Source organism: Anabrus simplex, chromosome 2, assembly GCF_040414725.1.
Source record: "Anabrus simplex isolate iqAnaSimp1 chromosome 2, ASM4041472v1, whole genome shotgun sequence".
Taxonomy (NCBI): Eukaryota; Metazoa; Arthropoda; class Insecta; order Orthoptera; family Tettigoniidae; genus Anabrus; species Anabrus simplex.
In genome coordinates this window covers 751083934-751108838 of record NC_090266.1, presented here as the reverse complement: position 1 = coordinate 751108838, position 24905 = coordinate 751083934, and the positions used below count along the sequence as shown (strand labels likewise).

Here is a 24905-nt window from a genome sequence, read left to right as displayed (position 1 = left end):
CACACTTTCTCCTCGCTTTATTTCAGCGGTACTACTTCTCTCTCATCTCCACGTACATATCAATCCATCGCTCTCAATCCCCTTTCCTTCACGACCCTTTTTCATACTTCGATCCCCTGGTGAGAACGACAACCATTATTAGACACATCTCTTACTTTACTATTATTAAGACTTTCGGACCTCAAGAATCCAAGAGCACACATCGACCTTTCGCAATTCAAGTATACACGATGTCTCAAAATTTCCTTCCCATTAACGACTGAGACTCTAACAAATTTTATTGACATTATCTAAATATGCTTACGATCCTTGTCGAAATAACTGGTTAAATGTAATTTAACGGAGAGGAATTTCCTTATCCCATGGTAAACATTATTATTATTATTATTATTATTATTATTATTATTATTATTATTATTATTATTATTATTATTGACCAACATTTCTGAATGCAACTGACACCTGAAATTACAATATTCGCCACGACAAATTTACACTTATAACGTTCACAAATCCGCACTTGAATGATATCTCATCTCAACACAAAATTTTAAGCGTCGCATTTTACCGTTCTTTGACATGAAATTTACACACTGAATTTTTCACACGCTGACCAAAATTTACAACGCCTTTCGCCTGATAATTACGCATATCACCCGACAATCATCTGGAAATTTTGTTAGGACAGACAGGAACTAACTAACTAACTACATAATATAAAATAGACAGACCTGCACATTGGTGACATTCTCAGCATTCTGATTACATCATCTCCAGCAACCTCGCACTTAGCCACTCATTTTCACGGACAACATTTTCATTTTCAACATTTCACTCATCCAAACACTACCCTTCACACACACACGAGATTAAAATTACCATAAATAATGCACTTTCTTTGTAACTTGCACCACGAACTTCCCTCGTTCTGCAGTCGACTCTAACTGCCTGATGCGCTTCCCAGAGTGGTTTCTCTCCCCGTTGTTTCAATAAGAACAGGTGTTCGGCCGATAAGGGAGTAGAACTATTTTGAATCGCTTCCCCCAGACCTTCTTCACTTACAAGAGTACAGGAAATGATAAAAATAAATTCTGCTGTGTATTTTTCAACCAGCCTACACCTTCCCAGTTCGTCTGCAAACGTTCACAGTTTCTCCAATCACTTTTCTTCTTAACTAATATGTGGACTTTAGCCACGAACATGTATTGAATTATTGTCGGTCAATCTGGCGCGAAATTCTAATGACGACGGGCACGAGCTCCCGCGGCTTCAAGTTCCAGATCGACACTGCAAAATCTACGGTGGAGGGTTTCTTTTATAATTTCCAGAAGGACGCTATCCCCTCTATGAGGCTTGGTTGTGAAATCTGCCAAATTTGCTTCTAATAGACCAATTTTGATAAGATTTGTCCCAGAACTCCGGACAGACTTGCACTTATGTTAGGTGTTAATTTTATAATTTTCCTACACTCACAACAGGAGGAATAAATTGTTTCTGCCCGTGCGTTTCGCGCGTTTTCTTCTGCCCACGACCTTGGCACGTGTAACTAGCTCGCTGTTCTCACGCTAACACACACTTAGGCTTAACTGCATCTAAAATTGTCCCTGGTGTCACTACCTTCACAGAGGGTGTATGAATAATTTTGCTTATTTATTTCTTCCTTTACTATCTTGTCAAAATCCCTCGTTGTGCAGAATTCATTAATTTAGAAAATTGTCGGGCACTCGAGTTCCACCGAGGTGTCCCGGCAATCCACGAGCTCGCCTTGCGGGAACCTTCCCACGCAACATCGGGCTCTTGGGAGCGCAAAATGGCTGCCCTCAAACATACAGTAGTTTCTGAATACCAAATAAATATTTGGGAAAAATAAAAATTTTTCTCACCGTAGAATTATGGGTTCATAATCCACCTACAAACGACGAAATATTTACCCAGAAAGGGGAAATATTTAAACAGATATATTCCTTCAAAATTCTAAATTATACATGGGAATTTTGATACAAATGAACCATGATTCTACGTAAAATTTCCCAGCCGATTTCACTCTTGACGTAGGGCTCCGTTACTCTCACGTATTTCCCTGTTTTCTTCTTCCAACAATAGAATTGCGTTACAGATGTCATCAACAAAGTCTTCTCTTAAGAATGAACATTGTAAACATTCAGCGTCTTCCTCTTCTTTACTCCCACTGCTTGCCTGTCCTTGGAGTGGTGCCTCGACCTGTCTTTCTCTCGACGTGACGATCATATTTACGGGTTGTACTTCTTCTTCTTCTTCTTCTTCGGGGACCATTTCCCCAGCTGGTAAGACTGCGTCATCCTGTAGTGGAATTCTTTCTTCGGCTCTATGATAAACCTTTAAGTTGGCTGCATTGAATATAGCTTCGCTGCTGCCATCCAGACTCTGAATTCTGTAGGAATTATTCCTGAAACTTTTGACCACCTTGAAAGGCCCAACATATAAGGGAGCAAATTTAGCATAGATGTTTTCCTGCGGTTTTGACATCATGGGTCTCCTAACTAGCACCAATTCGCCTTCCTCTAAGGGACGGTGGAATCTCCGGTTCCTCACCCTGCGCAACCGGCGGTCTGCCTGCCGACGTAAATGTTCTGCCGTACTTTGAATGCATAATTCCTGTGACGGGCGGGGATCGATGGGACACTGGATGACACCATGCCAGGATCTCACAGGATACCTATTGAAGTGCACGATAGAGGGAATCCTCCCAATAGATTCGTGTATGGTGTTGTTTACACAAGTTACTATTAGGGGTAACACATCAACCCACTTGAAATGTTCTTGGGCGCAATAAATTCTACAGAATTTTGCAATTACTTGCATTACCCTTTCGCTAGGATTTCCCTCAGGATGTCTCACGCTGCTCAGGATGTGGTGAATCTCCATATTCTGAAGGGCAGTTTTGAACTGTGCAGAGGTGAACTGGGGACCATGATCTGTTAGAAGGAATTTCGGTGTGCCCATTTCCGGAATGATATTTCGGGAAATACACCTCAAGACTAGCTTGGTGTTAGCTTTTTGCATGGGAAACAGAGTCGTATACTTGGAGAAAACATCGATGGTTACCAGCACGAACTTGTTCCCACGCTTTCCTTTCACGAGCGGCCCATAGATATCCATCGCGAACAGCTCTTTAGGTTGTGTAGGTAAGAGAGGAATAGGCGCCTGCCTGATCAGATAAGGGTTTGCCTTAACCCGTTGGCATGTATCGCAGGTGATGATGATGTCTCTGACATTTTCCCTCAAATTTACCCAGGTGAACGTTTCTTGGATGGTTGACACAACCTTATCAATCCCTCCATGACCAATAACCCTGTGTACGTGCCAGATTAATCCCTTCCGCAGCTGCGGTGGTACCAAAATTCGGGATTTCACGTGATCGCTGTCCACGAATTTTACCAACATGTTATTCACGTACAAGTAGTTATTTGACAATTTCTGGATGGCAAAGTACCGTGGATCGTCAGCCAGAAGTGTCCCTCGGAGGAAAGAAATCATTTTTCCGCAGAAAGGATCTCTCAATTGCAAGTCTCCCAGTTGTCTCAACTCTGATAGGAAATCGTGGTCTTCCTGAACTAAGTCCAAATGATTCACGGCGTGTTCTTCCTCATTAGGGTTTCGGCTTAACAGGTCTGCCAAGATGTTCGATTTTCCGGAACAGTGCTCAATTTCAAAGTCAAATTGTTGTATGAACAAGGCCCACCTAGCCACTCGTTCACTAGCGACAGCTGTTTTCATTATAAAGGTCAGCGCCTTGTGGTCGGTTTTAATGATTATGTGAAAACCATAAATCATTTTCCTCCAATGTTGCAATGCCTGAACAATAGCCAACATTTCCAATTCGGTCACGCTGTATTTGACTTCGTGTGATCTCAACTTTCGGCTGTAGAAAGATAAATAATTTCTATTATGAGGCTGGTCCAAACATTCCTGATATAAGAGTGCCCCGATTCCTACGGTCGATGCATCAGTCTGTACAATAAAGGGTTTCTCAAAATCCGGATACCCTAGCTTAACGCTGTTTAGCAAGAGCTCTTTGGTCTTCCTGAAGGCCTCTTCGTGCTCGGGACTCCATTTCCACCTGTTATTCTTATGAAGCAAGCTCTGAAGTGGGGCTACAACCTCCGTGTAATTCATGCAGTGGTCCGAAAAAAAATTGCACATTCCAAGGAATTGCCTGACATTCTTAATTTTGAGCGGTCTTGGGAACTTGTCTATGGCTTGGAGCTTCACCGGGTTCGGGCGAACTCCCTCACCATCAATGACATGGCCGAGAAATAGGACTTCCTTTTGACAAAAATGTGACTTCTTCAAGTTGATTTTGAAACCTGATGCCCTCAAATTCTCCAGGAGTTTCCTCAAATCCCTGATATTTTCCTCAAAACTGGATGAAGCTAGCAAGATGTCATCGACATACCGAGTTGTAGCGGCTTTAACTTCATCAGTTAGACATCGATCTAGGGCGCGTATGAGAGCTGCACCGGCGGTTTTCAACCCGAATGGGAGACGATTGAAGACATACGTCTGTTGGTCAAAAAGGAAGCCAGTAAACAATTTAGACTTGAGTTCCAAACCGATATGATGATATGAGGACGTCAAATCAACGCTAATAAAACGTGATTTTCCTCTAAAACGTTTAATAACCTCTTTAATAGGAGGGGCATGATCATGCTCGGGGACTAGGCGTTCGTTGAGGGCACGAGCGTCCAAACACACGCGCAGAGACCCGTCCGGTTTTTGAACCCCGACCAACGGATTCAAATATGGAGTGGGCTGCTTGGAAATTAGCCCGTTCTCCTCCATTTCCTTAATAATTTTTGCAGCTTGCGCATAATACTTGTCCGGTATAGGGTACGGTCTCCTCTTAAACGGTGTCCAATCCGTAACAGCTAGTGCGTATGTGAAATTAGGGATTAGACCCGGTTTGGAATCGAACACAGATATATATTCCATTAAGAGAGCTCTAAGTTTTTCCTTCTCTTCTACAGTACCAGGGCATTCCGCGACCTTTAACCCAATTAAGGCCTCGTAATCAGTGTCAACCTCAGCTTCCAAGACGTCATGCAACTCTTCATGATGAATCCCTTCGTCATCTACACTGTCAATTTCACCAGCCACTCCCTCTAATGAATTTACAAAGTCTACACATTGGGCCTCCTCTTCGCCATATTCTAATGTTCTATCTTCTCCCAATTCCTCGTTTAGTGTAATGACTTCTGCTCCCTCTTCTTTCCTGAACTTTATCTGGTTCCTGCTCAAATCAATGACTGCGTTGGTCTCACGGATAAAGTCAGCCCCTAAAATCACATTGTAGTGCATTTTAGACATGACTACGAATGCATGAGCGAAAGTGGAATTTCCAATTTGTACGTCCAAATAAGTTTGTACCTTACAAACAGCAATTTTGTCAGGAATGACCCCTCGAATTTTTACATTTGACACCGGAATAATTGGCAATTTATTTCGTTGTCTCAAATCGTCGAAAAGAGCTTGGGAGATGATGCTGATACTGGCCCCGGTATCTACCAAACTTTTGACATGAAAATTACAGATGCGGACATTTATTAAAGGCAGTTTCTTTACTTGATTGCTCTCCTGTTTTAAATGGTCTTCCACCAAGTCATCAGAGGTAATGATCCACGAATCTATCTGTGCGACCACCCACTCATCTGACGTCTCTCCTTCAGAATCTGGGATGAGAGACTCTGAAAAATCTCCTACTGGGAATTTGAAGTTTTTTTTTTTTATCAAGAGTCGACATTGACTCTTGCTCGAAATTCGGCGCAAACGGGTTCAGACCGGAGTTTCGTTGGTCTTGCCTATGTGCCTTCTGGAATTCCAAACTTTCAGCCCCGAAACAATCGGTGTTGACGTCCTGGCGCTGTATAGCCCCCTGCCATTTTTTCCTTTCGTGGTCCTTCCTTAACCCGTCGGTGTAATGAACACGTTCACGGTACCGTTCATCCTCATCACGGCGGAAGTTCTGGGTTCGATTATTTCCCCAGTCCCTGCGGTTACTAAGTCCATTCCTGAAATTCCTCTGGTTTTCTCTGTCCCCATCGTATCGCCTCCAGTAAGGGTTCCTCCTTTGTGGATAATTCCAATTACCCCTACGCCTTTTCCAATCCTCATTTCGTGGATGCGAGGGTTCCCAGTTATTGCGAAACTCACGCCTCCGCTCAGTCGACTGTGGTTTCCCCTGCTCAGGTGCCTCTGGACTTCCCTCTGGAACCTGGCTAACAGTGTTTACATGTTGCTCGTGCGATCGTCCCCCTCTGGGTGCTATTTGATTATGGGTATGATCCAATTGCCTAAGGATCATTTCTGCCTGCATGGGGGTCTCTACCTTTGATGCAATGAGCATCCTTTGCACTTCGGGAGGTAACTGCTTCTGGATGGCCTGTACCAACTCTTGCTCCGAGGGCGGCGCCTCAAGTTCTCTGAACTTTACCATTTGGGCAATAAAGTATTCACTGAACTTTGTAGGGCCTATTGCATTATACCGACGTGAGTATAGCTCTAATCTAAGACTCTGCTGAATTTCCGTACTCCAAAATTTATTGAGAAACGCCCTCTGGAATTCATCAAAGGTATCAAAGTGGTATCGGAAGCCTTTAAACCATAAAAGTGGTGCCCCCTCTAAATATCTTTCAGCTACCCTCAACTGACGTTCCTCAGGAATCTTGGCGTCCCGGATGTACTCTCTGAGATCCTTAAGAAATCCCTTCGGCGTGGTATGTGGACCTCCATTAAATTTCTTAGGCTGGTCCTCATGTAACTTAATCATGTTAATAACGTTTGTGACCCCTGAGCCTTGAGATCGACTGGTATCTACATTTGAGCTCTGACCGTTATTATTCACATGACTGATATTTGGCAATTGACCACTGAGGTCAGAATTAACAGCTGTCGAGGTTTGACTTAATACTTTGTCCACCTTGGACTGCATATCTACCACGCTGCTAATCCAACTGCTCACTTCGCTCTTAATGAACCCAACTTTCTTGTCTGTCTCTTCCTGGGCTGACGTGATTTCCCTTAAGTCCTGTTCTATACTAATTTGCCTGTCGTTGAATTCCCTGGTATGTTCATTTTTCATTTCAACTAACTCCTCTTGAATTTCTTTAATTAAAGTTTCGGAGTCCTCATTAGCCGCTTGGAGTTTACTAATTGCTTCCTCATTAACTTGCAACAGTTTCTTCTCCATGGTTTCGGTTTTTGACAATACCTGACTCTCCAATTCCACACTAATTTTATCTACCTTGTTGTTCAGTGACTGAATGTCCGCAGATAATATTTGACGTTGTTCCTCTATTATGGTTAGCGTTTTCCCCTTTTCCTTGTCACTGGAAATCCGCATCTCTACGACCTGTTGTGTAATGTCGTCCTTAAATTCAACCTGACTGTCAATCAGCTGTTTATGCGCCGCCTGGCTCTCCAGTAAATGCTTGTCAAGTTCCTTTCTCATCTCATCCTGACTATCACATAACCTATTGTACATGTCGTGGCTTTCGTCAAAACGCTTGTCCATATCGGTTTTTAAACTGTCATGGATTTTAGAAAACTGTTTGTCGAAATCGTTCTTTAAACTGACCTGCACTTCCGCAAATTGTTTGTCAATTTCGTCCCTAATTTCCACTCGGCTGTCATCAAAACGCTGATTGAGTTTACCTATCTCACCCCTAACTTCCTCTTTAAGTTCGGTGCACATAGTGTATGTCTCACGAACTACGTTCTTCAATCCAGCCTTCAACTCATCACTAGACTCTTTACACCTAGCCTGGGTATCCTCAATACTACTCTGTAACTCCTCACGAGTGTCTTTCAAACTAGACTGCAACTCCTCAATCTTACCATCCAAACTTTCGTTATGAGCCTTCATGTCCTCTCTCAAATTCTCGCTCTGGACTTTCGCGTCCTCCATCTTACTATCAAAACTTTCTAACATTTGCCCTTTCGTATCCTCCATCTTACTATTTAAATTCTCATTATGAACTTTCATATCCTCCCTTAAATTCTCATTCTGGACTTTCGTGTCCTCCCTAAAATTCTCATTCTGGACTTTCATGTCCTCTATCATCTGCATTAACTTCTCCAAGGTCGCCTGACCTTCCATCTCACAATACCACAAAGAATACAATAATGAGTACGCTGGCTGTTGATGCAACCAGAATACTCCAAACTACTAGGGAAAGAATTCACTACCTACTGCGTTTTCACATACAAACGCTGTTATAATTTAATACCGAAACTGACAACATTCCAACAGTTGTCTCATAAAATTTTGTTTAGGTGGCTGGTATCACAAACTTGTTTAATAAAAAGAAAATTCTAAAGTTAATAATTTACTCTGGATAAATATCCCAAATGGTTTCGCTTCCGTAAATTAAGTAAATAACGAACATGTTAACGCATAAACTTTGAATGTAATTCAGCGTTACCACTTCCAAAATTTATATTGGCAACATGACATAAGCTTCAATATAGCTTTAAATACTAATTTCCTAAAATGCATTGTGACTGTTATTATTATTATTATTTACCAAGTAGTTACGCTCCTCGTTAAACGTGATAATATCTAGCACTCTCATTGGGCATAATTCGTTTAACTGTGGCTCAGTCATAGTTCTCACCCGCTTGCATTATTTATAATGTGGCTTAGGCCTCAACATTATTTTATATTTTCCTAACATTTGTTTTCAATGGATAATTTCATTATCGTTATCGTGACTTCGTATCGTTATCGTGACTTTGGGCTCCTCATCGTTATCGTGACATTAAGGCCCCAAAGTTGATGGCGCCACTTCTACTGATCCACCAACGTATAACAATCCTACAATTGGTCATCGTTTCACTGATGTCAACCAACTTAACTTGTAGTTCTTCTCTCGATGTACTTAGGCCCTGTCTTAAGTGACTGAAGCCCCACGTTGGAAGCCACTTCTACTGAACCCTTGAACTTACCATTCCATCGTTGGTCGGCCACGGCTGCTATAGTAGAACAATTTAGAACTCTTAAATCTTGGGTCGTTGCGGGAATAAATTCGGTCACGATCTTAACCAAACGATGGGGTTCAGAAGAAAGCCTAACTACTTGAAATGAGGAGCAAAAATGTGCTTACTAACTTTTATTAAACTGAAAGAGCACGATAACATCGTTAATTTAATATGCATTCTTGCCACAAGAATATAAAAAAATTTAATTATTGATTTTTGAAAAGTTCCAAACACAGTCACATTACATAACGTCACTTCGTTTCTTCCAATGTCGAAGAGTTGCTTCGGAGAAGCTAATATGTTAGTGGACAGCGAAACTGAAAAAACTGAAAAAGGGAAGACCTGAAAAACGGGCGCCTATTATTCCAAACGAGAACTGAGAGTTAATCCACACGATCCGTGGAAAATCTGACTTTCAACAAGTAGAACGCCTGATTTTCTCTTAATTAAGGTTATCCACCAGTCAAATACCCTTCACGGATACGGAACATCCGCCGAATGGACCCTTAATCGAACCAAACTGACTATCAGTTGCTTTGGATAGGTTGCGAAATATTATAGGAAAGCATGGTGTTCACTACAAGTTAATGGTATCATTCACAATTGAAATAAAATTCCACCATGTATTTGTCATTCATGACACCCTTAAGTGATAAGGTAGTCCCGATGCGAAACGTGCATCACCCCAAACGGCTGTTCGGAAGGAACCAACAACAACATGATCCGGGAGGATCTTACGTTAAGTCGTTCTAAAGGAACAGAACTGCGAAATGCAGGAAACACTTACTAATCATGCATTTAGAAGAAATGCCAAACACTGAAGTTAATCAAAAAGTGAAAAGTCACTTGAAAATATTATTATTGAACCGATTTTCAGGTTAGAAATGGGTTTATTATGCTTAATAAATTTACCAGTCCACGCTAAAATTTACTACAATTTTAAGGAATTCTTTCCCTTGACAACAATGCTACCAGTACAGATCTCTCTATTTACTGTCTGTCCCAACACACTACTGGTAAAGTGATTACTTACTTATTCTAACTATGAATACGAATGAAAATACGACAAGATTAAAATATAAAATAAAATTACTGGCTGACGAATCGAAACCGCATTCGCAACTCAAGTCTCATTCCAAAACACTGAGTGTCAATAATGCACACTATCAATGAAAACGGACGTCAAGACGAGGAAACAATAAAGTCCGTAAAAAAAAATTAACATCTCGAAGTCATACAGCTTAACACGCACGAAGAAACACAGTAAAAATATAATCTAGATCGGGTCGATGTCCCACACTTGGACAGCCCTCGTTTGTCAACAGCAGTCCCGTTATCTCAATGAGAGCTTCGCATAGACCCTCTACAATAAATCATATCGCACTGTAATGGCTACCTTCAACCAGGCCACTTCACAAAAGAAACAAAAGAAAAAAAAATCTAAACTGAGACTTGAGTGTGTACAGCTACCATCCCAGACCTATCGTCGGGCTCACTTGAAATCTGTACACCCTAAACCTAATCAGTATATACATGATGCCTTCCAAGTCCTATCGTCGGGCGTGACCTAGGACGTCTCATCATCAATGACTCCAAGAATAAACACGTGACGTCCTAAATCTATCGTCGGGCGTCAAAGTGGGTCGTACTACGTCTCCCTTAACATATCAGGCGAAATGCAATTCTCAAACAACTCTGATATTTAACACTAGATTTCGTCAAACAAATACGCACGACGGAACCCACGTCTCTATTATCAAATGAATGCAAGTCGAAATACAGCAAGTGTCTACCTCTCGAAAAATACAGTAAGTGTCTACCTCATTATAATATGTGAACTCAGAAATAAATAGACGTGACGATCGGTTCTCCACCTCGAACGCAATCTCAGCCCGTGCACTGACGTGTTAGGGAAGCAAATGAAAATTCCCAACACACGGGTACCCTTTTAGTGGACGCCTTCAAAATAATAATCATCACCATCGCATTCGAAATTCTCAGATCGCCTATCATCAACTCCAACCATCTTATCCATGACCTCTCCAATGAACAAATTAAATATAACCCAACCGTGTGTCCAGAGTGCTCTTTGATCCTGAAGATCGTTCATTCTCTTATCATCCATGCGGGCTTTTCGTAACAAAAATCACTGGATGTGTACTGCCCAGACTTTAACATTTTACAAGAGTCGTTTTCACTTGGAATCTTTCTATAAATTTCACAATGCTTCACATCATAGTCATCTCAAATTCGGATTGATTGCGGAAAACAATACAGCCTGTTTCACACAGCCTGTTTCTAAATACTTCCTCTACAAAAATACAACTTGTCTCAACACACTTTCTCCTCGCTTTATTTCAGCGGTACTACTTCTCTCTCATCTCCACGTACATATCAATCCATCGCTCTCAATCCCCTTTCCTTCACGACCCTTTTTCATACTTCGATCCCCTGGTGAGAACGACAACCATTATTAGACACATCTCTTACTTTACTATTATTAAGACTTTCGGACCTCAAGAATCCAAGAGCACACATCGACCTTTCGCAATTCAAGTATACACGATGTCTCAAAATTTCCTTCCCATTAACGACTGAGACTCTAACAAATTTTATTGACATTATCTAAATATGCTTACGATCCTTGTCGAAATAACTGGTTAAATGTAATTTAACGGAGAGGAATTTCCTTATCCCATGGTAAACATTATTATTATTATTATTATTATTATTATTATTATTATTATTATTATTATTATTATTGACCAACATTTCTGAATGCAACTGACACCTGAAATTACAATATTCGCCACGACAAATTTACACTTATAACGTTCACAAATCCGCACTTGAATGATATCTCATCTCAACACAAAATTTTAAGCGTCGCATTTTACCGTTCTTTGACATGAAATTTACACACTGAATTTTTCACACGCTGACCAAAATTTACAACGCCTTTCGCCTGATAATTACGCATATCACCCGACAATCATCTGGAAATTTTGTTAGGACAGACAGGAACTAACTAACTAACTACATAATATAAAATAGACAGACCTGCACATTGGTGACATTCTCAGCATTCTGATTACATCATCTCCAGCAACCTCGCACTTAGCCACTCATTTTCACGGACAACATTTTCATTTTCAACATTTCACTCATCCAAACACTACCCTTCACACACACACGAGATTAAAATTACCATAAATAATGCACTTTCTTTGTAACTTGCACCACGAACTTCCCTCGTTCTGCAGTCGACTCTAACTGCCTGATGCGCTTCCCAGAGTGGTTTCTCTCCCCGTTGTTTCAATAAGAACAGGTGTTCGGCCGATAAGGGAGTAGAACTATTTTGAATCGCTTCCCCCAGACCTTCTTCACTTACAAGAGTACAGGAAATGATAAAAATAAATTCTGCTGTGTATTTTTCAACCAGCCTACACCTTCCCAGTTCGTCTGCAAACGTTCACAGTTTCTCCAATCACTTTTCTTCTTAACTAATATGTGGACTTTAGCCACGAACATGTATTGAATTATTGTCGGTCAATCTGGCGCGAAATTCTAATGACGACGGGCACGAGCTCCCGCGGCTTCAAGTTCCAGATCGACACTGCAAAATCTACGGTGGAGGGTTTCTTTTATAATTTCCAGAAGGACGCTATCCCCTCTATGAGGCTTGGTTGTGAAATCTGCCAAATTTGCTTCTAATAGACCAATTTTGATAAGATTTGTCCCAGAACTCCGGACAGACTTGCACTTATGTTAGGTGTTAATTTTATAATTTTCCTACACTCACAACAGGAGGAATAAATTGTTTCTGCCCGTGCGTTTCGCGCGTTTTCTTCTGCCCACGACCTTGGCACGTGTAACTAGCTCGCTGTTCTCACGCTAACACACACTTAGGCTTAACTGCATCTAAAATTGTCCCTGGTGTCACTACCTTCACAGAGGGTGTATGAATAATTTTGCTTATTTATTTCTTCCTTTACTATCTTGTCAAAATCCCTCGTTGTGCAGAATTCATTAATTTAGAAAATTGTCGGGCACTCGAGTTCCACCGAGGTGTCCCGGCAATCCACGAGCTCGCCTTGCGGGAACCTTCCCACGCAACATCGGGCTCTTGGGAGCGCAAAATGGCTGCCCTCAAACATACAGTAGTTTCTGAATACCAAATAAATATTTGGGAAAAATAAAAATTTTTCTCACCGTAGAATTATGGGTTCAGTAGTGCATAATCACTAACTACGAACATTTCTGCTTCTGGTTGTCCGTACAATATAATATTGAAACTATCCTGTTAATGCTTAGAAATTCGGAATCCCCTAAGTCTGGCGCCTTGTCCGAATGGGCAACGCACCAGCCTTCAGTTCAGGTGGTCCCAGATTTGATTTCTGACTGACTTCAGGATTTTAGCCGCATCTGTCTTCGGGACTGGATGTTTCTGTTCGTCTTAATGTAATATACAATATGCAAACACATATTTAGTGTAGCTGCACATTTCAGTACTTAGATTGTTATTCGTAGTATTTTATAATTTAGAGTAAATCTAAGTATTATATTTGTATTGCAGTTATTTTAGCAGTTAGTAACTTGTTTGCATTATCGGCGGAAATATTTATGTAGTATACGCTATTTCCTTCCTCTGACATATATACCTCTATTCATAAAATACCTACATTATTTTATTTCTGTTGAAATTGACACATTATTTCACATTTCTTTGAACAGATAAAAGAATGGCTGAGGGAGGCAGGTGTGGGGATGGTGGATATGATTGGAAATTAAGTAAGACGAGGGAAGGGAGAGCGAGTTTGGGGGAGAAAATTAGGCTTGTAACCGTGGACAGGAATGATGTAGGTCTCCTTCAGTCAACGTACAGGATCCTGGGGGCAGGCAAGAGGAGGGGAAGTCATGGGGGAAGTTGTGGAGCGTGATTTATACTTACATCATGTTGTGGAGGACAGGTGGGCTAATGTTTCAAGGGGAAAGAAAATGAGGCTCTCAGGGAGTGAGCCCAAGAGGGGTGTCGGTGAGCAATCGGTATGTTACAGAGGAAAGGAGGGGCAAGATGAAAGGGAACGGTAGAAAACGTAGAGGGAGGTGAAACAGGGTAGTAGGGGAAGGAGTATGTAGGTTCAGCAGGTGTCAGGGAAGTTAAGGGAGACTAGGAGGGGAGGAGATCTAATGAGTTGGGCGGGGTTGAGGCTTTGATCATGGGTTACTCAATTGCTAGGCATGTAGGGAAAGCGTGTGGAGGAATGGGAACCCGGGTAGAATGATTTATAGGAATTAGGTTAAGGCAGATGTTGAGGAAAATTGATGGGAAGGAGGAGGGTAAGGAGAAGGTGGTAATTTTCCACCTTGGTACTAACAAAATAAAGCAAGCATGAATAGGCAGTGACATAGTTGGGAATGTGTGGGATCTGGTTACGGCAGCACGGGAGAAGTTCAAGGAAGCAGAGATTGTAATCAGTGGGATACTGTATTTTTTATTTTACAAGTTGCTTTACGTCGCACCGACACAGATAGGTCGTATGGCGACGATGAGACAGAAAAGAGCTAGGAATGGGAAGGAAGCGGCCGTGGCCTTAATTAAGGTACAGCCCCAGCATTTTCCTGGTGTGATAATGTGAAACCACGGAAAACCATCTTCGGGGCTGCCGACAGTGGGGTTCTAACCCACTATCTCCCGAATACCGGACACTGGCCGCCCTTAACTGACAGTAGCTATCGAGCTCGGTCGCATACTGTGTGGAAGAGATACTGACTGGAGGGTGACTGGTGATATAAATGAGACTATGGAGTGGGTATATGGGAATCTGGGAGTGAGCTTTGTAGATCCTAATGGGTGGGTAGGAGATAGGGAACTACGTTCAGATAGTTTTCACTTGAACCGCAATGGTACGTATAAGTTAAGGGTCTGTTTAGAAGAGTTATAGGGAGGTACCTTCGGAGAAACGAGGTGTACAAGGGAGCACTGGCAATAGTATACGAAGCAGGAAGTCAAGTAAGGATGACATAATTGTTAGAATGAAATTACTTACAATGAAATAATTTAAAAAGTTATATAGCCTCCGTGGTTCAGGTGGAAGTGCGACGTCCTCTCACCGCTGGGTTCCGTGGTTCAAATCCCGATCACTCTATGTGAGAATTGTGCTGGGCAAAGCGGAACAGGAGAGGTTCTTCTCCGGGTACTCCGGTTTTCCCTGCCATCTTTCATTCCAGCAAAATTCTCCAATATCATTTCATTTCATAAGTCAGTCATTAATCATAGTCCTAGAGGAGTGCGACAGAATTAGGCAAATGGCACAATTCATATTCTCACCGCTAGATGGGGCTTCATTCATTTCATTCATGACCCGGCCGAATGACTAGAAAGAGGCTGTGAATATATATACTTACCAGTTATTGTAATAGGAACTGAATTATGGCTGAGAAGTGACATTATGGATGAGAAAATATTCTCAAGGAACCAGAGTGTTTATCGTAGAGACTGGTTAGGAAAGATAGAAGGAGAAGTATTCATACTGATGAAAGAGGAATTCGTAAGCTACAAAAAGTTAAAGATGAGAAATACGAAATTCTAAGTTTAATATTTATCTGTCAAGATAATATGCAACTAGATGTTTTTGGGGTGTACAGAACTGGCAAAGCTGACGCTGACAATGAAATGAAATGTCGTATGGCTTTTAGTGCCAGGATATGTCCGAAGACTTCGGCTCGCCAGTTGCAGGGCCTTTGATTTGACTCCCGTAGGTAACCTGCGCGTCGGGATGAGGGGAATTAGCCAATTTTGGTTAAAATTCCAGACCCTGCCTGGAATTGAACCCGGGACCCCTGTGACCAACGGCCAGCACGCTAAGCATTTAGCTATGGAGCCGGACGACGCTAACGCTGATTTATTTGTCAAGGAAATCAGCTAAGTGGGGAAAGGCACAGAAAGGAACGCTATTGCAGCGGGTGATCCCAACTAACCAAATGTTAACTGTTAAGGGAATGAAAATGACAAAAAATCATGACCAACAAATGGTTAATAAGGTAATCTGGGCAGAACAGCTAAATCATAAAGTGATGGAACCTACTAGAGGGGAAAATATTCTAGTCGTAGTGCTGATGAAACCACATGAGATCTATAGAGAAACTGAAGTTATAGAGGGTATATGTGATCATGAAACTGTTTCTGTCGTAGTTTAGAATAAATGTAGCGGAAAGGAAGGCTGTAAATGTACCGTAGGACTATTAGGCAATTCCATATGTTTGATAAGAGAGGCATGGAGAATGTTTGCAAAGCAATTATAATCACTGGAAAGTTGTAAATGAAAAAGTAAACAGCCTATGGGAAGGATTTAAAGCAACTGTTGCGGAGTGTCAAAACAGGTATGTACCTTTAAAGGCGGTAACATGGAAATCAAGAGAGTAAGAAGGAGGTGCAGTTAGAAAGAAATAGATTTAGGAATGTTTGAGGGAGTAAGGAGGGATTTAAAGGAACTTACTAGGAAATTTCATTTAGAAAAAACGTCAGCTAAGGATAACATGATGGCCAAAATAATTGGCTGCCATTTGAATTTTATGGAACAATGGAAGGGTATGCATAGATACTTTTAGACATAAGCAGGTTCCAGGAAGAACATTCGAGGATCCATTAATGGATGTATTGGAAAGGCATAGCGGTGTTACTCTTGGCGTCATGGAGTGGGAAGCCATCAGGTAAGACTTCAGGTCACGGTTGGTAGTGATTGAGGGAACTCTGACGGTACAACGGTACGTCACGGAAATCCTGCATCCTCATGTGTTAGCCTTCATGCGACAGTAACGTGGCGCCATTTTTCTCAACAAGACAATTCTCGTCCACACACGGCACGTGTCTCTATGAACTGTCTGCATGATGTTAAAGTACTCCCGTGGCCAGCAAGATCCTCAGACCTGTCCACGATAGAACATACGTGGGACCAGCTCGGTCGTCAACTCCGTCCCGGGATATCCAGGATATCAAGGACCCACCCGGAATCGAACCCGAGGCCCTTTTAAACCGAAAGGCGACTACGCTGATCATTCAGCCAAGAAATGTGCAATATAATAAACTAGCTACCTACCTACCCCGGCTTAGCACGGGAGCAGTTGTGAATTTATGGTGATAGGCTACTTTTAACAGAGGATTTCCCTGTATACTACATTAGTCGTTTTTCCTCCAATGTGGAACGCAGAAGGATTTCGTTTTGATGTAACACGCGAAAGGGATACGTAAAGCTGTCCATGAGAAAAGGATTCTCCGCTGGGATGAACTCCAGCCACGCTGTCTGACTCTGTGCTTTGTGTATTGTCATTCCAAAGCAAACTCTTAACGGAAATTGACCTCGTTTGAAACCAAATGGCAAATCTGAAGGAATCATAGGGATTGTGGGTAATAAGACCGCCTTTTCTGTGTCACAGCCAGTTAAATTAGTAGCTTCAATCAAACAGTTTTCCAACAGTTCCTGTACCAACAGCGTCCCATTGCGGGTGTAGATTACGTAGCAATATAATAGGTACCCCCACTATCAAAATCAGTTTGTGTGGTGACAAGCCGGAAGGATGTAACTAATTTAGAAATTCTTTAAGCTTCTTCACTATCGACTGCTATGCATACTGGACAGCGAATATAGAGAGAGGTGACCCCCTTTGTCTTTGTGAAGTCATTCTCTCACCGTCCTGTGACAATGGAGAATTCCTGTGATGGCCAGTTTCTTTGTTACGTGATAAACGCACTTTTTCGAATGCAATAATACACTGCGACATTATATTCGCTTTCCGTCTCGGCATGTTGGTTTATCATATATTTTACACAGATAACGAAAAATCATTGGAAAACTATTATTGTATTGTAACATGTTCAGCGAATGCTGGCCGTAGCCGTTCAGGGCTCTCGCGCTGGCTCGCAATCTACTGAGTCGCTCTGAAGCTGGTCATTTACATTTCAAAATTTCAGAATGGAGACTGCATGAAAAAATATAAACGATGATATCTCCGAAAGTACAGATGAAAGTAACATTTCTTAAATTACACATTCTAATCTACATTAGTTACTTGAGGGGGAAAGTATTTTGATAAGGCCCAACTAATTAATTTAGAAAGCGTTTTAAATTTGAAGTTTCTTACTGTAACATAAAAATAGTTATAAAGGTTATGTTTCAAGGAGAGATGCATGCTGGCGTGAACCTTTGTGTAGAACTTATTATGCAGAATCTTTCTTACACACATAGTATATATGTATCTTTAACGATTTAGCCAGTGCAAGCTAAAAAGTCGCATGGTCGACCGTTTTTTTTTTTCTTTGAGAACGAAGAACTGGAAAAATCTTGATACTTGTTAGGGAACACTGGTGAATATGCTTTGAAGATGCCAGGGCGCACTAAAAGCAGGTTTACAAGCGCGGACTCAAACACGTTCTGCCCAGTTACCACGAATGAAGTAGAGTGTGCTAAAATGCAATACCTTGGAAAATCCCGTGTACGGGAAGTCTTCAAAGAAGAGGTGGCTCTCTTCTCCCGTTTCGCCCATGAGTTGCCCTTGATATACCCTGGCTGCTGCTAAGGTCGGTACCGACATGCCGTCTCCTAAGAACATGATCACATTACGAGCTCTGTTCGTATTGTGAACTTCCTTCAAATGGTTAATGAGGATTTTCTGTGCTCCATCAATCCAGTAACCAGAACCTGTAAGAAAAAGGAAAAAACAGAATTATAAGTTAAATAGGCCTATATCCCAAATACAATGTACAATAAGAAGGTTTTCAAAATTGCCTGTTACCAAACTCCAGAAATTAAATATCCTTAAAAACACATAGGCCTATATATGAAGATAATCAAAATGCCAGATTCCCAGTTTTATTCCTCAGAAACAAAAAAAAGGAGGAACTAATATTTAGGCACAGCCGAATGGCTATGTTACTGAATAGTAGTCAGAGCGAGAGGTGATATAATGATCCGTTTCCTGCGGATATTAACACGGAACCTGTCATCATTCGCAGGAGGATTGTGTCCGGGGAGTGCTGAAGTAGTCCTGTCAATTTGCAGAGGGTCGGACGACTGAGAAAGGCAAAGAGGGGGGTGGTTGTCCATCAACATAACACGGATCTTTTGAAGCATTTAACAACATTATAGAGGAGAAAGACGTGTAGCGCTGAATCAGTAACAGGTGTTCAACGAACAAGACATCAAGGAAGGAGACACTCATGGTCAGTTTACGCTGCGACGAACTTTGATGCTAAGCTAAGCTTGTAGTTTTACATGACTGTTGGTGGCGGCGATTAAGGAAGACGAAGTGGGGGCGGGCGAGGTGTAGGCAACCCCCCTCCCTTTGGGGAGAAAAAATATATTTGTATTCCATTTTAGTCACCTAAACCTAGGAATTATTTAAAAAATGCAATTTATACAAACCCTGTTTCCTATTTATTTATTCCGTTTACCCTCGAGGGTTGGTTTCCCCCACCCGGACTCATTGAGTGATCCCACCTCTACCAACTTAAGGCAGTGTCCTGGAGAGTGAGATATTTGGTCTGGGATCCAACTAGAGATGAGGACCAGTACCTCGCCAAGGCACCCTCACCTGCTATGCTGAACAGAGGCCTTCTGGGGGATGGGAAGATTGGAAGGGATAGGCAATGCGGAGGGAAGGAAGCGGCCGTGCCATTAAGTTAGATATCATCCCGGCATTTGGCTGGAGAAGAAGATGGAAACGACCCGAAAGTATTTTGAGGATGGCTCAGGTGAGAATCGAACCCCTTCTACTCAGTCTACTCAGCTGACTTTCCCGAGGCTGAGTGGACCTCGTTCCAGTCTTCGCACCACTTTTCAAATTTCGTGGCAGAGCCGGGAATCAAACCCGGGCCACCGAGGGTGGCAGCTAATCATACTAACCACTACACCACAGACGAGTCTCTGTTTCCTGTTACCTAATTCGTTCCTTTAATTTCCTTAAATATTAAAAAGTACGCAAGAATGCCATTTGACACAAATAAAGGATTTTTCATTGCCACGGCAAGTAGTAGAGACTCGCGCAGCGGCGTGTAAAAGCGTGATTAGTGTCTGATGGCACGAAACCTTAGTTGCGCACATGTGTAATTGTTCCTTTGGTGAAAGTTTTACTGTATAATATTGAATGAAAATCTCAAGTAAACTATTATTACCGCAGTTAAGTTGGTAAAGTGTCAATCTTTACTTCTCTGTCGAAATTCGCTCAGAGGGTATCAAACACTTAATATTTTGTAGCTATTTTGTCTCAATTTTGTTATCTACACCCTCTATATTCCCCAGGCCGCCCGGTATTTGTTTGTTTTCTGTACATTTTTGTGACCCCCCCCCCCCATTTCTAATTCCCAATCACCGCTCCTTATGGATGTTATCATATCATTTGTAAGGATGGAAGCCATACTTTTCAGTGCCAACCTACATAATAGTGTATATCCTAAGTGTTTCAATCTGATGAACACATTTCTTTTTTCTATTTGTTTTACGTAGTACCGACACAGGTAGGTCTTTTGGTGACGATGGGAGAGCAAATGGCTAGGAGTTGGAAGGAAGTGATCGTGAACGTAACTAAAGTAGAGCCCCAGGATTTGCATGGTATGGAAATGGGAAACCACGGAAATAATCTTCAGGGCTGCCGAGAGTGAGGTTCCAACCTACAAAGCTGCGTGAAACAAACCATGTAGACAACTTGCTCAGTAAAGACAAATATATTCATCACTTTAACATACCAGGAAAATAAATAATTTCACTGATAACAGAATGACTAATTTCGTGCTACAAGAACATATTCGGTTTTAACATTCAAATGGTTTTCCACACATGTTCATAGTATCTCCCATTCATAATCAATGATAAGTTTACGCGACGTAAGCAATTTTATACATATACCGGGTGATCCACCAGCCCTTTGCGATCTATGGTAGTTTTATGCATCCCGCCCAATTTATTACAATTCAGAAATACATCAGTCACTAACCATAAACCGGGGTAATACAACGATATGACGTGTTGTTAGGGCAAGACAGCGGAAATCGTGAGCGCCACTAATAATTCATTATAGTTACGTCGAATGAACCCGTAAAACGAGCGTGGATAAGAACACGTACCTTAAAACAGGAGGTGCACATAGACCAGAAGCAAGTATTGTACAGGCTGGAAACTGCGCACTGTATGTCAAGCCTCACGGTAGCTCACATGTCAAGGGTGCGGTGGGAGATGTGATAGTCGACAGTGCTGAAAGGTCGAATCTCCCGCAAGAAACTTTTCTTTACCTCCAATTGCCTGCCATGTGATAAGGTATCATACTTGATAGCTTCCACAGACTGTAGAGGGCCGTATATATCGTTGCATCGTTGCATAGGGTAGGGAGGTGGGTTGGACGAGAATGAGCAGATGATGGTCTGTGGCTAGGATATAGGCAACCAGTTAGGTACGTCGTACATATTCCAAGCTTCGTAGACAACACATAGGACAAAGTACTCCCCATTGGAACGATAACAAAATGCGATGAAAAGTATGTAACTTCTCTTCTTCGAGAAAAGTCACAGCACAACATAACGCTTATCCACTGCGTCGTGATGTATTCCAGCGACGAGTATGTGGATGTGTTACTCATGTATGGAGAAGCTAAGCAGAATGCATACCAGGCACAATGCCTGTATCAAGAACGTTATTCGGATAGACGACAAACGGCAGGTATGATATTTTGGAGTGTGGAATGATGTCTGTGGGCTACTGTGTCCATGAGAAAGACATAGCTTCTTCGAGATCATCCAGTGATATCTGTACGCAATGAAGTTGTTGTCTTGGACGTTTTCCGGTATAACCCTCATACTAGCATACGGGCCATTGCACAGGAGGCGAACATCAGCAGAGCGTCTTTATGCGGTTATTGCATACCCAGTGGTTTCACCCGTAACATCTGCACTTACATCAGGAGCTCTATGGCCATGATTTCGAAGCCCAGGTGGCGTTCTATCAATTAATCCTACTGCATGTAGACACTGATCCTACCTTCTTAGCGACCATCTTATTTATGGATGAAGGGTGGTTCCACAACAATGGAACCGATATTCTCCATAATATGCACTACTGGTGAGTGGACGACAGGCATCTCTTCAGTTACAATGGGATGTGACCGTTTGGTGTGGCATCGTGGGTCATCCCATCAATCGTACCTATTTCTTTGAGGGACCTCTGATGGGAGAATGCTATCTGTAGTTTCTCTGAGATGAACTACCACCGTTCTTGGAATATGTGCCACTCCTTGACCGCTGCAGGATGTGGTTTCAACATGACGAAGCTCTACCACAGATGGCGGTGGTCGTCTGGAACCATCTCTATGCTATATATCCTGATAATTGGGTAGAAAAAAGAGGACCTTTCCCTGGCCCACCATATCACTTGACCTTATACCCCTGGACTTTCTTCTATGGGGCCATGTAAAACAACTGGTGTATGTTCAGGAGAAGAAAAATCCTGGACACCTTAGACAGCTCATCGCCGACGCACGCCGATCCGTTACGCCGGATGTGTTGCAACGTGCCAGACGGTCCTTCAACATCGCGCGCAGCTCTGTATCGTCAACGGAGGGCGTCAGGCCGAACAGGCGATCCGTCAACGGGCGCAGGTAACTGAAATACTGTCACATGTTTCCTAGCCTCTTCCAACCCAGCTCCGTACAGTATGCCATCATACCAATGGCCCTTTTCAGGGCAAATAAACAAATCAGTCTGAGAAAACTTTTCAGTATGTAATCTTTCCACATCGCAGGCAACTGGCTGAAAAGATAAAAAAAAGGATACGCACCTCATGTTCCTAAAATTTCTCGGAGGATATGTGAGAAAATGAAGTTAACCCTGCTTTAGAAAGGATGCTGTACACAAAATTATGTGTTCATACTCATTAATATACGGAAGTATAGCAATCAAAATTTAATATATATTAATGCTGTTGGTTTTTTTTATTTTCGGCGATGTCGAGATGCCGAAATATTTCCCGCTGGAGTTCTTTTGCGCGTAGGTTATTCTACTGACATGACACTGTCGAATTTCAGCACTCTTCAAACACCACTGGACTCTACCGTCTGAGCTACTCAGACTGACAATCAAAATTTGAGATAAAGAATATAACGCAATATAGACTTACCTTCCTCATCAGTGGTATACCGCGAACTCCTTGCGGTTCTCTGAAAATCCGTAGGATGGAACAAGTCTTTATCTGCAACCAGAAATAAAGAGCAACTATTATTGCCAGAACAAGGACCTATCTCATACTGTTCATTTATGTAAGTGCAGTAATTAATGCTTCTGATGGTATTTTAACAAACTAAAGTGTATGTGAATCGATACACAAAAAAGCTAAAATGTAGCAGAGGCATTTACTTCAACTGTTGGTGTTGATTCATTTCTATTTATACTACTGGCTGTTCAATGTCGCACGCAGGCGCTTAAGATGGAAAGGGCTAGAACTGCGAAGCTAAAATGTTTAATTAATATACTGTGGCGGGTTCACCATTTTGTACGGTAAGGCCCATGGGGAGCGATCCAATATGGCTTCCTGTCGCAAGTGACGACACCCAGTAAGGCCCACCCCACTCGTTTCAGCTACAACCAGTCGTAGGCGAGCCTGAAGCCCAAGGCAATCCCCCTTGGCCACTAATCTGTGATGTCCTTTCGGGCGTTCCTGGTAGCACCAGAAGTCATAGAAGGTGTAACCAGAGCCTTCGATTTCCCAAGAGATCCAGCGAGTTCTCCTCGCCCGAGTATCTAGGAGGGCTTGTCCCGATATAAAAGACAGACCGAAGGAGATTCGGCGGTTCATTTTGAGCTCAGTCAGTGAGCGACTGAGAGACCAGGAATGTCACAGCCACAGGTTGAGTGGGATGTGGCTGAGCACAGTGTTGTGAAGTGTGTGTACCGCTGCGAATACTGGATCAGGGTGCTACAGAGTCGACGGAGCGCTCCGTGTTGACCGACGGTATAGTACATCTGAGCGACGTGGGATAACGGACTGCTGTGTGTGTGTGTGTGTGTGTGTGTGTGTGTGTGTGTGTGTGTGTGTGTGTGTGTGTGTGTGTGTGTGTGTGTGTGTGTGTGTGTGAACTCTGTGCCGCATACAGACTTCTGTCACTGTGACGCGCACGCATAAGCTGTCGACTGTGCGACCGCTAATTTGTTCAGTGGATTTACTGGCGATCTGCCCTACGGTCCGAGTGACAGTTATATGAGTTTGTGTAGTATAACTGTTTTAGCTTATAAGTGTCAGAGCGAATAAGTTGTGTGACTGAACATTGAGAAAACAGAGAGAAAGGGAGAACGCCAGCTAGCCAGATTGTGTGTCTGTGTAGTTGTGTAAGCTACTACACTTTAAAGTAACGCTACTAGTCACGCATTTATTTACCTGCTACCCTGCCACACCGGGATAGATGACACCGTGGACTCATTGTCTGGAGCCCAGTGGCTTTCGACATGGACCTCAAGTTTGGGTACTGGCAAGTGGCGCTCCATCCGTAAGACAGGGAGAAGACAGCATTCTCCACCAGCCGAAAGGCTCTTCCAGTTCGTCGTGAAAACCTTCGGCGACTCCAACGCAACGGTGACCTTCGAGCGACTGATGGAGTCGTTACTGAGAGGGATAACTCACGACGCCGCTTCGTGTATCTGGATGACATCATCATAGTGCGGCGCATATTCAGGGAACACATCGAAAAATTCCGGGGAATGTTCCGGATACTTCGATGGGCTCACCTGAAACTGAATCCCGGAAAGTGGCAGTTCCAGAAGAATGTGCGCTACCTGGGCCACACCGCGTCATCGGAGAAGTTAGAAGCTGTTACGGAATGGCCGATGCCAAGGGACAAGCGAGACCTCGGGAGCA

General features: G+C 42.5%; 1 protein-coding gene across 2 annotated transcripts in view; it reads right to left on the bottom strand.

Annotated features, from left to right (window-relative positions):
• Positions 1-24905, bottom strand: part of LOC136864435 (membrane-bound alkaline phosphatase) — a 194727-nt gene that overhangs the window by 85684 nt on the left and 84138 nt on the right. For both annotated transcript variants that reach the window (XM_067141427.2, XM_067141426.2), the window contains exons 2-3: positions 23175-23246; positions 18493-18713 (exon numbers count right to left, since the gene is read on the bottom strand). In XM_067141427.2, coding sequence (XP_066997528.2) covers positions 18493-18713; positions 23175-23246 — 293 coding nt within the window. The remainder of the gene's footprint in view (positions 1-18492; positions 18714-23174; positions 23247-24905) is intronic.